The sequence below is a fragment of the Camelus bactrianus genome, chromosome 18, assembly GCF_048773025.1.
Source record: "Camelus bactrianus isolate YW-2024 breed Bactrian camel chromosome 18, ASM4877302v1, whole genome shotgun sequence".
NCBI lineage: Eukaryota > Metazoa > Chordata > Mammalia > Artiodactyla > Camelidae > Camelus > Camelus bactrianus.
In genome coordinates, this window is record NC_133556.1 from 19,292,099 (window position 1) to 19,304,941 (window position 12,843).

At 34.1% G+C, this 12,843-nt stretch overlaps 1 protein-coding gene across 1 annotated transcript in view; it reads right to left on the bottom strand.

Annotated features, from left to right (window-relative positions):
• LOC105073766 (phospholipid-transporting ATPase ABCA3) overlaps positions 1-12,843 on the bottom strand; it is a 122,636-nt gene that overhangs the window by 53,642 nt on the left and 56,151 nt on the right. The window contains exons 5-8 of the mRNA XM_074346232.1: positions 10,772-10,926; positions 6,034-6,189; positions 5,479-5,689; positions 3,039-3,189 (exon numbers count right to left, since the gene is read on the bottom strand). Of these exons, the coding sequence (XP_074202333.1) occupies positions 3,039-3,189; positions 5,479-5,689; positions 6,034-6,189; positions 10,772-10,926 (673 nt within the window). The remainder of the gene's footprint in view (positions 1-3,038; positions 3,190-5,478; positions 5,690-6,033; positions 6,190-10,771; positions 10,927-12,843) is intronic.

The following is a 12,843-nucleotide window of genomic DNA, read 5'->3' on the forward strand; positions in this document are numbered from 1 at the left end:
CCATGAAACATTACATTTATTATTTCATAGTTTTAAGTGATAAATTCATTTGTTTAAAGTCAAGCAGCATTAAGCACATTCACAAGCTGTACAATCATCACCATCCATTTCCAGAACTATTTGACAATCCAAACTAAAACTCTTTACCTGTTCAATAATTCTCTCTTCCTCCATTTCCTCAATTTCATTTTATTTTCTGTCTCTATTGATTTGCCTATTCTATGTGCCTTATGTGAGTTGGAATCATACATTATTTGTCCTTTTGTGTCTGGCTTATTTCAGTTAGCATATTTTTTTCTGCCTTCATCCATATTGTAGCATGTATCAGAAATTCATTCCTTTTCAAGGCTGAGTAATACTCAATTGTTTGGATACACAACATGTTGCTTATCCATCCATTTGCCAGTGGGCATTTGGATTGTTTCCACCTTTCAGATTTTGTGAATAATGTTGCTATAAACATAGGTGTACAAATAATTGTTGGAGTTCCTGCTTTCAATTATTTTTGGTATATACCTAGAAGTGGAATTGCTGGATCACATGGTACTACTATGTTTAACTTTTTCACGAACTGTCATACTGTTTCCCACAGCAGATGTACCATTTTACATTCCCAACAGCCATGCACATTCTCAAGTTTCTCCATATCCTTACTAATATTTGTCATCTTTTGTGTTTTTGATTTGCATTTCCCTAATGAGTAAGTTATGTGCTTATTGGCAATTCGTACATCTTTTTTGGAGAAATGTATATTCAAGTCCTTTGCCCATTTAAAAATTACGTTTTTAGATTTTTTTGCTAGATGAGTTTTCAGTATTGTTTTGTTCTGTAATAATTTCTGGTTAGCCACGGGGAAAATGTTTAGGAGGTCATTATTCTGTAATGCTTACTGTGAAACAAATGGAAATAAGGAAGAGATATTCACCTTACCAAATTTCTCCTTACTATAACCTGATCTTTGATACAAATCTTTTGTTCTTCTAAAAAATTATCAATTTATTTTCCATAAGTGTTAAGAACTACAGCTAGTTGATAAAACTTAATTTATTCACATGTGGTTCCTACATCAAATGGAAAAGAGTGCTCAAATTGTAACGGGTATAAATCACTAGACAACAGAAAATGGAGTTAGTGAAGCAGAAGCTGAGAACTGAGAGAGAGGATGTCATCAAATAGCTAGGTGAGTTGTACGGAAGTGTTGCTAATTGTGCTGTAATTACTACCAAGGAAGAATGAACAGTTTTAGGTTCAAAAGACCTTCTCCAGAAACCCATTCACTTCTTAAACACTCTCATTCTCAGTAAGGATCTATCAAGGATATGTATGATTACCCTCAGACACGGTGGACTGAAAACTTCATCTTCTAATTTCTTTCATATTTTAGCTGAATTTCACTTCCATCTAACTTTAGCCAGCTTTGATAATTGGTTCTACTCTTACCCTCCAGTTCAGTCTGAACCCACTCCCTGTGACAACTCTTCATACAAGTAGTTGTCATCTTATTTTTCCCTACTATAGAGACCTATTCTGTGAGCTACATGGACTATGGACGTTTTATTCCGGTTGTTTTTTTCTCTCTCTTTCAATACTTGGTTTAAAATTATCCTATTAAAGAAAACTTCATTCTGAGCGAACACATTCTTCCCCAACTTCATAATTTACTTCTGTGCCATGTATGATCCACTGTCCCTGGCCCAGAAATCCACATCTAATGTGTTGATATTAATCTGTGTGACTAGTTATTCATTTCTCAGAGATTCTTCCATGAGCTGTCTTCCATGTCTGAAGTATTTAGTAGGAAGACACAATGAAAATATTACCCATTTCTAAATTCTTACATTTCCTGTTTTGGACTTAATATTAATGATATATTAATTATTCATGGTTTCTTCTGATAATATCATTTGCATACATATTATATGGGAAGGGCAGGTGTTGTGCTAAGTTTAAGCAGCTTCTCTAACATGTTTCTTTCAGAGACACTCTGCACTTCCAGATGTTAAAAATACAATGCAATGTTAGAAGTACCCAACAAAACCTCTGCTGAATCAATGTCCCATTGTAGTTTCTTTCATTTCCCTTACTCTTCCTCATGACTGGGGCTGAGGTTCACCCCAACTGTCTCAATACTGATCCATGCTCCTGCTTTTCAAGAAGGTTCAGATTTACTCTCTGAATAAGTGTAGCTCCATCAAGTAATTCCTCTTCCTTTTATTCCTCTTCTAGGATACAAAATATGATTACTTTCATATCTCTTCATTTATTGGAGTCTTGGCGGCCTGACTCCTGTGTGTTATGTCCTTCGTTCTACCAGAAGGTCTATATGACATAGACATGTAGAGCAATATCCTACAAATTGTTCTTCTCTTCTTGTGTACGCCAGCCACCGTGCACCTACGGGACATCTAGGTAGTACTAACTTCAGACAAGAAGATAAAAATGGCGCACTCCCCGAAGGTTAATGATGAGTAATTATCCTTACCTTCCATTTCTCTTAGCTTAAAATGAGAATCCCAGGTAGAATTATCATCCCTGTGTCTCTTCTGTATTATTAATTTGGCTAACTACTGAGATCAAACTCCCTGTTTTCTCTATGTCTTTGTCACCCTTGCTCCAAGAGTTGCCATTTAAGCTACTTTCTTCTTTCATCATCTTAATATTCCCCTGAACCTTACTCAACATACATAAAATTTTTATACCACAAACATCTTACTGTTAGTTATATCCCTTATTAATACTTGGAAGCTAGCTATAGGCATTAGTTTGCAATTCTTCCTCCTCACTCCTTCCACCTCAAAAAGAAACCAGAATGAAAAATATAAAATAAGCCTTGAATGAGCTTGAACTTATGAAGCAATCTTCTGTACAGTGAGAGGAATTTTCAGCTGTGAACTCCTCAACTCTAGTTGACAAATGATACCTGTAACTGGAGACCTGGCTTGTTAGCAAAATACTACTTACTAAGCTTACTAAACTTGGAAAATTCAAAATGGTTTCTGGCACCCAAAACATTCACGTAGAAATCTCTGAATCTATACCTGTGTGCATGCTCTTTGGGTAGGATAAATGACAATTCAGTTCCAAAACAGCTTTCCAAAATGGCACCCGGAATATGAGACTGAATCATTGCAGAGACCTCATCAACATCACAATGTGGTTCCCTCTCCATGACTATGTGATATCCAGCACCTGAGAGAAACCATTTAGAAGACCAGATGAAGTAGTTTTGTACTTTTTCATTTCCCTGTAGGACCAAATTTGGCTCGCCATGATTCAGGTAACCAGGTCCACAGGGAAGAAGACATGGTATGTCGTAGACATTTTGTTATAACTGAGGAGTCTCACACCTAAAACTTCCAAATGTTGCTCCAAGAACCAAGACATTGAATAAATAGCAACTTCCTCTATAATTTCAATAATTTTCTTCATGAATGATAATAACTTAATGTATATAACCAGATACAGTATATGTATGAAAAAAGGGCCCTGTTATCTGGTTACTTATATTTGAAACTCAAATCTTGATAAATATTCATTTATTATCATTGGCTGTCCATTGTGTATTAAGTATACATCTAGGCCCTGGGGACAGAGCAGTGAACAAAGCAGGTAAAATTCCTGCCTCCTTAAGAGCTACTTTCTAGACAAAGGAGACAGATACTAATAAAGTGGAGTAAGTTAGAATAAAGAGTGTGTTAGAAAAAGTAAAGCAAAGAAGGGAGATATGAAATGTTGAAGGAATGTTGTTAAATTTTAGACAGTATGGAAAGCCTGACAACATGATTTCTGATTAAAGACCTTAAGGAAATCAGGTAACTTATATACTTTATTAGTGCTTTGCCTACATAGAGAAATCATTCTCTGGATTTGGAGGAAAACATCACTGTTTTAAAATATATGCATTTCAAATGGTCACAGTATTTGCATTTGTATTACTGACTAAGTTTTTTCAAAAGAATAATAGATTTTAAGCACAGATCTCTTAGCTGATAATCTGGTTTACTTACCTGGCTTATGGTAGGGAAGACACTATTACTCCATTTTACAAATGAGGCAACTGACATCCAGAGAATGAAATGACTTATCCATTATTTACCAGCCATCGGAACCCAAACTACTTTTGGTTTACTTACAAAATTATATGTAAATTATTTTTCGCTTAGCAGGAATCATGACAATAAGCTTCTCAACTGTCTGTCCTTTTAGGATGCCAAGCAATAGAAAATGCCTTCTTTGGCAGAGAGGCAAGGTAGTTAGTGAGACCTGAATATTGATACCAATGTGGAATTTTGTATGCTCTCAAAGAAGTGAACACAAATCCCAGGCTTTTGAGTAAAATATAAGAAGTTCAGTTTAAGCATATTGAAAGTTTAGCACCTAAAAGAAGGGACTTGAATATCCCAAAATATTATATCTCTAGAATATCCAGTTACATATTATGTATTATCTTACCAATAATTAGTAAAATTGGTGGATGCTATTAGAAATTATTATAAATGATTTGTTTATCAAAAGCATAGTTGTTTAAATCATGTGACCCTTAACTCAGGTACCCAATTCATATGGCATAAATCTAATTTTGGATATAGAGCCCCTTACAAGTCAGTTGTGAAACTCAAACCTATAAGGTTACCATAAACTTTGAACTAACTGGGTAAATAAATATGACTTAGATAAATTTTTTGATATATCTGGGCCACAGTTTTGCATTCTATAAAATGGGGTGGTTGTTTTGAATATTCAATATGCCATATAAAGTGGATGCCATAGTAAGCAGTATGGAGGAAATAATTAAGATGAGTTGAATGAATTCAAATACTGGATAAATGAATGAAGAAGCAATTCATCCTTAGTTATCTCTACATTCACACTCTCTGATTTTGGATTCCTATAACTGTAATTTTAGCCCTCAGTAGCTCACTGTTTCATGTATTAGTTTCATCCTCTAAAAAAGCTTTATCAAGTCAAAGACTCTTTTATTTCACTTATATGATTCATTTTGCACTACATCCTCACTGTAAATTGCCACATTTTAGAATTATCTCATCACACTGGGGATTTGATATTAGTTTGGCAAATGAGATATGAGGATTAGAAATAATTGTTTTCTCTACTTTCTCTCCTCATCAATCAGTCAATTATTCACCTAAAATAAATCTATTAGACAGTACAAGTACATTCCAGGGACAAAGAAAACTGTTAGTAGGTGCAAAACAAGAGAATTCGGCATGGCCTTTGTAGATTGATAAAACCATTTCCTGAATCTAAAGCTATGTATTGGAGAAAAAGTGAGCATATATTTATAAAAATATGCATATTGTAAAGGGCCTTAAAAACCAACTAGAATAGTTGTGACCTAATTAATAGGACAGAGGGAGTCGTTGAAGTTTTCGATATATAGACAAAATATACTTAAAAATCTTGTTAGAAGACTATTAAGGCACCAATATCCTAAGAATGATCAAAGGGAGGAGAGACCATATATTTGTTTCAGGAAGATTGAAGAGCCACAGCACTGCAGGGTCCCATCGACCATGATGGCAATTCGGTCACCCAGGACATCAGCTTCATCCATGTAGTGGGTGGTCAGTAAGATGGTACGATCACGTTTAAATTGCTGAAGGAGATCCCAGGTGGCCCTCCTTGAGACTGGGTCCATGCCAGATGATGGTTCGTCAAGTATCACTACCTAAAAACCAGAAGAACAATTCCATAACCACTGATAATTGATGATATGCTACTTGTGGGATAATTTACTACTTGAGGGGAACACATTTAAACAAATACAAAGAGTCTGGACTAAAAATAGTGGTAAAAACTCTAGGAAAAAAAATCCTAAACTGTAATTTAAATTAAACAGTTGAGCCAATAATGCCATTTCATTCTGATTATTACTGGCAATGTTCCTTTAAGATTCATATGAACTCTCAGGTTTTTGTCAGCTGAGTTTTCCAGACCAGCTGGCAGAAATCCATTTTTAGTGCCCCTCTCTCTGCCCACCCACCCTCTCTCTCATTCTCTCTTTCTTAATACCTTGGAGCCCCCTAAAAGTGCTATAATGATGGAGAGTTTGCGCTTCATTCCTCCAGTTAGTGACTTTGAAAATGTATCACGCTTTTCTAGCAGGTTAAAAGTAGACAGCATATGGTCCATTTCCAGAAGAGACACCTCCTGACGTATATTTTTTACCTAGAAAGAGGAGCCAGAATTTACATGGTGCATCCAGTTTATCCTCAGGTCATAAGTTTTCTTACACATCTGTATAGATAAATGAAGTTTCTTTTAACTGTATCCTGAAAGAATTTTATACCAGCTCTTTTCTGACATCAGCTACGTAGTGTCTTCTTCCCATTGCCTCCCTTTATGTCTAAAGGAGAGTTCCTAAAAAAAGAATTTTCAGAATTTATAAAGATACCTGAAGATCATGAATAGAGGCAGACAAGAAACCTATCTCTAGCTTCCAGATATGATGAAGTAAACACACACAACCCTTTATCTCCCACTGAACTCGATTATTAAACCTGGAGAACTATAAAAAGTAAACATCAGCCGCTGGATCAGGCCAAGAACATCATAATCTGAAGTGCCACTGAACCAGTGTTGAGTTTACCATCTTTCCCTTATGTATCCTCCAGCCTGAGCTGAAAGCAATCCAAAGCCTGGAAGTGAGCACTGCAGTGCAGACAGAATGAGATTAAGGATAAATCCTCTAGAAGAGTGGAAAAGGGAAAACTCCTAAAGCTCTGAGGAAATGTGGGAGGGGCAGTCCCATTTTTCCCCCTCTGTTCTCTTGTGCTCCACCCCATGGGAAGTCTTGGGACAGGAATGGTGGCAAGACTGGAAAAGAGTGGGAATCCTGCAAAAGCCAAAACTCTGAGGGGGAGGAAATCTTCTCAGTTCAGTGGAACCATGGCTCAGAAAAGACATAACCCAATTGGTTTTTACTGCTCTCTCTCTGTCTTCCTGCCACTAGGATGTGGCACAATCATGAAGGTTGAGTGTCTTCTGGCTAGGGAGCAGAAATGGTAAATATAAAAAGTATTTTTCTCTTATGGTTCTTTGAACATGCTAGAGGATTTCAAGCAAAAAATATAACATTGTCTGATAATGTTTTCAATATATGTTGGTGTAATATATGACAACTACAGCTTAAAGGGAGGAGGATAAAATACCTAATGCAGTCAAGTTTCTACATTCAACACAGTTGGAGAATATTGATTCTAAATAACTGTGAAAAGCCTAGTCTATATTTTGTAGTTCCTAGAACAACCACCAAAAATGCATACAAGAGATATAGAAAAAAAATCACAATAGATAAATTAAAATGGAGTACTAAAAATGTTTAAAACCCAAATTAAGACTGGAAAGGGGAAACAGAGGGAAAATGCAGTGGGAACAAACAGGAAACAAATAATAAAATGGTATACTGAAATCCAGCATATCAATACTTAAAAATAAATGGCCTCAACACAACAATTGAAAGAGACTGTCAGATTATATTTAAAAAATGACTCAGCTATATACAATGTCTACAAGAAACTCACTTAAAATTTAATTATATAGGTAGGTTTAAACTGAGCGAATGAAGAAGATACACTATGGAAACACGAATCAAAAGAAAGCTGGAATGGTTATATTAATATCAGACAGAGTTGATTTCAGAGCAAAGAAAAGTACCAGAGATAAAAGAAGGACATTACATTTTGATCCTAGTGTAACAGGATCGTAAACAATCCTAAATGTGCATAACCTAACAATAGAACTTAAAATAGAGAAAACAAAAATGACAACTGAAATGAATAGAAAAATATATGACTATAGTAGGAAATTTCTATACTCCTCACTCAAATACAGACCCACTAGACGGAAATCAACAAATATAACAGAAAAACCAAACAACAACCTTAAGTTACTGAATCAGCTGATGTTTACAGAAAATTACAGAAAATTCCAATCAAAGAGCAGAAAACATTCTCAAGTGTGTATAGAACAGTCATCAAGATAGACCATATTGTGAGTCATAAAAGCGTAGCAATTTAAAAACATTTAGAGTAACACCAAGTATGATCTCTGACCAATATAGAATTAAATTAAAATAACAGAAAGAAAACAGGACAACTTTTCATCACTTGACATTAAAGAAAATAACTTGTAAATGATCTGTGAGTCACAGAAGTCTCAAGAAATATAGAAAATATTTTGAACTGAATAAAAATGAAAATATAGTGATAAAACATCAAAAAATAAATCTCCAGATGCAGATGGTTTTACTTTACCTAACATTTAAGAAGAAATAAAGTTAATAATCAATAAAATAAAATAAAATAAATTTCAATTTCTTCCAGAAAATATGAAAGAAAGGAACACTTCCCAGCTCATTTTATGAAGCCAGTACTATCCTGATACCGAAACCAGACAAAGGCAAAGCAAAAAGGATACAGGCTAATATAGCCTTCACAAACTTAGTTCTGAACAAAATATTATCAAATCAAACTGAGTGATGAATTAAAAAATACCATGACCAAGTGAGGATTATTCTCCATCTGTAAGGCTGTTCCAATATTCGAAAATCAATCAATGTAATCTACCACATTAACAGTCTAAAGAAGAAGAAAAACCACACAGTCATTAATAGACACAGGAAGAGCCGTTGATCATATACTATATTCACTCATAATAAAAACTCCCAGCAAACTAATAGAAGCAACTTCCTTAAAGGTGATAAAGGGTATATACAAAAAAAAAAAAAACACAAAAAACCCTTAATGCTGAAAGACAGTGCTTTCCTCCTGAGATCAAAACAAATCAAGAATGCCCATTCTCAATAATCATATTCAACAGCATACTGTTCCTAACCATTGAAAAAGGTAAGAAAAAGAAAGAAAAGGCATACAGACTGGCACACAAAAAAGAAATTCTCCCTATTCTCCGATGACATGATTGTCTATGTATAAAACCAAGAAAACTACAAAAAACACTCCTAAACCTAATAAGTGAGCTTAGCAAGGTCAGAGGATAATAGGTCAACACACAAATATCAGTCATTTTTCTGTGTACAATATATCAACAACTGGAAGTGAAAAAAAGTAAAGCTCCATATAATAAAATGAAACATGCACATACACACATATCTAGGAAAATAGGTATTGGATCTGTGTACTCAAAACTAGAAATGGTGATAAAAGAAATTGAAGACCTAGTTCAATGGAGAGAGATACTGTGGTCAAGTATTTGAAATCTCAACGTAGTAGCAATGTTAATTTTCAACAACACGATATATAGATTTAACATAATACCAATCAAAACTACAGCAGAACTTTCACAGATATATAAAAGATAACACAAAATAATTTCAGGAAGGGCCAAGCGGCTGTAATAGCTAAAATGCTTTAGGAAAAGAAACATAGTTGGATGAACAGCACTATCTATATTGAGACCTACTATAAAGTGATACTACTTAGGACAGTGTGGTATTTGTAAAGTGATACACACACAGATTAATGGAACAGAAAAGAGAGAAAATAGTGTTCACAAATAAGCCATAGAAATATGACCATTTAATCTCTGACAAGTGTGCAAAAAACAAAAAGATGAGAGAATAGTACTTTCAAAAAATGGTGTTAGAACAATTAGTTATACACATATGCAAAAAATGAACTAAACTGTAGATCTTTATACAAAGACTAACTTGAAATGGATCACAGTGTAACATGTAGAACTACAAAAATTTGGAAGAAAATACAAAATAAAATGTTCATGTCCTGGAGTTAGGCACAGAGTTCTAGAAAAGATAGTAAACGGCTAGACCATTAAGAATTGGATTTCAATATTTAAAAAGTTTTGCCCTGCAAAAGACATTTTCAAGAAAAGAAAAGACAAGCTACGGTTTGGGAAAAATATTTGCAAAGCACATATCCAACAAAGGACATATCTAGAATATATAAAGAGTTCTTAAAAATTAAATAATAAGGAAACAAACAGCCCATATTTTTAAAAAAGGACAAAGGGTCTGAACAAATAAGTCACCAAAAAGGCTATAAAAATGGCAAATAACCACACGAAAGATGATCAACATTATTAGCTTGCATGAAATGCAAATTAAAACCATGATTAGATAGAACTACACATCTATTAGAGTGGTTAATTTTTAAAAGGTATTAAGACCAAATTCTGGCAAGTATGTGGAGCACTTAGAATTCTCATACATTGCTCATAGGAGTGCAAAATGTACAGCCACTCTGGAAGAGTTTGGCAGTTTCGAATAAAGTTGAACTCTTATAATTTATATCATCCAGTAATCCTACTCTGAAAGAAATGAAAACTTATATTTGTATATGAAACTCAGAACAGATTTATTTATACTCATCAAGCTTGGAAACAACCCAGGTGTCCTTCAGTTGGTATACTGTTACATCCAAACATGAAATACTATTTAGCAATTAAAAGAAATCCACTGGTGATCATGGAACAGCACAGATGGATCTCAAAGGCACTATGCTCTGTGTAAATAGATAATCTCTGAAGATTACCTACTATATGATTCCATTTACGTGATATTCTTAAGACAAAATAGCTGTGATAAAGGACAGACCAGTGGTGTTACCTGGGGAGAGGGATGACTACAAAGGAATAGCATGAGGGAGTGTTTGAGGGTGATGAAACTGTTCTGTATCCTGATTGTGCTGTTGGTTAAATAGGTTAAAGTTCATAGATCTGTATATAAAAAGAAATAAGTTAAATTTTCTGTACAATTAAAAACAATCTGACTCACCACAGAGTAGAAAAAAAGGTGTTCTGATAGTGTCAAATCATTAAACAACAAGTCATGCTGTGGGCAAAAGCCCAAGCTTTCTCGAATCTTAATTATGTTCTTTGTGATGTCATATCCATCAATATAGGCCTGTCCTCTCGTAGGAGGGTAACAACCTACAAATAAGCCAAAGACGTGACAAAAGCTGAGCTTTGGTGAGAGAACATAAGATGGTGCAAGTTAGCATCTCAAATTCAATCTATTTGTGAATTACTCAAAGGAATTAGCACTGTCTCCTGCAGAAGAATACTTACAGGAAAATATCAAGTTATACCTATCTACCTAAATTTTCTTTTTCCTTTCTTTTTTTGCTTGTGTATATTTATTTTCTACAATGGGTATGGATTATATTGGTAATAAAATTTTAAATAATTTGCTATATTTCAGTGTATTTGCATTGCAATCAGCCAGTTACTATATTTGTGAACCACATTAGGTACTATGCAGATGCTATGAAAATCATAGAGATCTGGAATATTTAACTTTTCTCAAGAAATTTAAATACTAATAACAAGTCCAGGATTCCTCATTTGGCAATATGTAAGAAAGAAACTATAAAGCAATTTAAACCCTATCAATCATTTATTGTATCTAAAATATAATTTTTAATTGAGATGTCTTTGCCATCTAACATTATATTAGTTTCAGGTATACAACATAATGATTTTAGATTTGTATATATTATGAAATGATCAAGATAAAAAGTCTAGTTAATATCCAGTACCATACATAGTTACATTTTTTTCTTATGATGAGAACTTTTAAGATTTACTCTCTTAGCAACTTTCAAATTTAACTGTAGTCACCATGCTGTAATCACAATCCCATGACTTGTTTATTTTATAACTGGAAGCTTGTACCTTTTGACCTCCTTCATCTATTTAGTCTGTGACGGTACTGAAACTTGGCACTACCTCCTCTGCCATTTTGCCCTGGATGGTTGCTTTTGCGCTGCATTTGCTGTATAGATAGGACTTCAATAGATAGAAAGTTGATTCAGACATTTCCAATGAGAGAAAGGGCATGAGCATATGTAGATGGGAAAGTGCGTAATATGTATTCTTAAATAACATGTAAAGCATGGCACCTCACACTAGTCAGAATGGCGTATTATAAAAAGAAATAAAGAGAAGAAATAACAAGTGTTGGCAAGGATGTGGAATAAAGGGAACCCTCATGAACTGTTGGTGGGAATATGATTGGTATAACCACTATGGAAAACAGTGTGAAGGTTCTCAAAAAATTAAAAATACCATATGAGATCGCTCATATGTGGAATCTAAAAAACAAAAACAAAAACAAACAAACAAACAAAAACAAAGTGTAAATAAAGGACAGAAATAGACTCACAGACAGAGAATACAGACTTGTGGTTACCAGGGGGGTGGAGGGTGGGAAGGGGATAGACTGGGATTTCAAAATTGTAGAATAGACTACACTGTATAGCACAGGGAAATATACACAAAATGTTATGATAACTCACAGAGAAAAAAATGTGACAATGAGTGTGTATATGTCCATGAATAACTGAAAAATTGTGCTGAACACTGGAATTTGACACAACATTGTAAAATGATTATAAATCAATAAAAAATGTTAAAAAAAAAAAAAAAGAAAAATGAATCTGGGCCAAAAGAAGAAGTGAGGCCCTAAAAAAGCCATAAATTGCTAGTAATTGAGATAAAAAAGAATTATTGTTACTATTTCTTAAAGCTTTTAGCTGTTATCAGATGCAGCATCACTATAGCACTGGTAAGTGTAAGACGAGTCATGACAGTTTTGAGAAATTCTAAACATTTTCATCAAATGTTCAAATTTTGGGGAACCAATGAAAACGCTGACTAAAAATTTTGTTATGATTTCTGAGTATATGGGAAAAAGTAAATAGACCTATGACTTAAATCTGTTCAGACAGATCTTTTGCTAAATTAATGTCAGTAACAATATAGTAATAGTTTTCCTTCCCAACTGACAATATATGCTTAAATTCAGAGATAAATTATTATGATTTTTAATTCTTCCTCATATTTTGT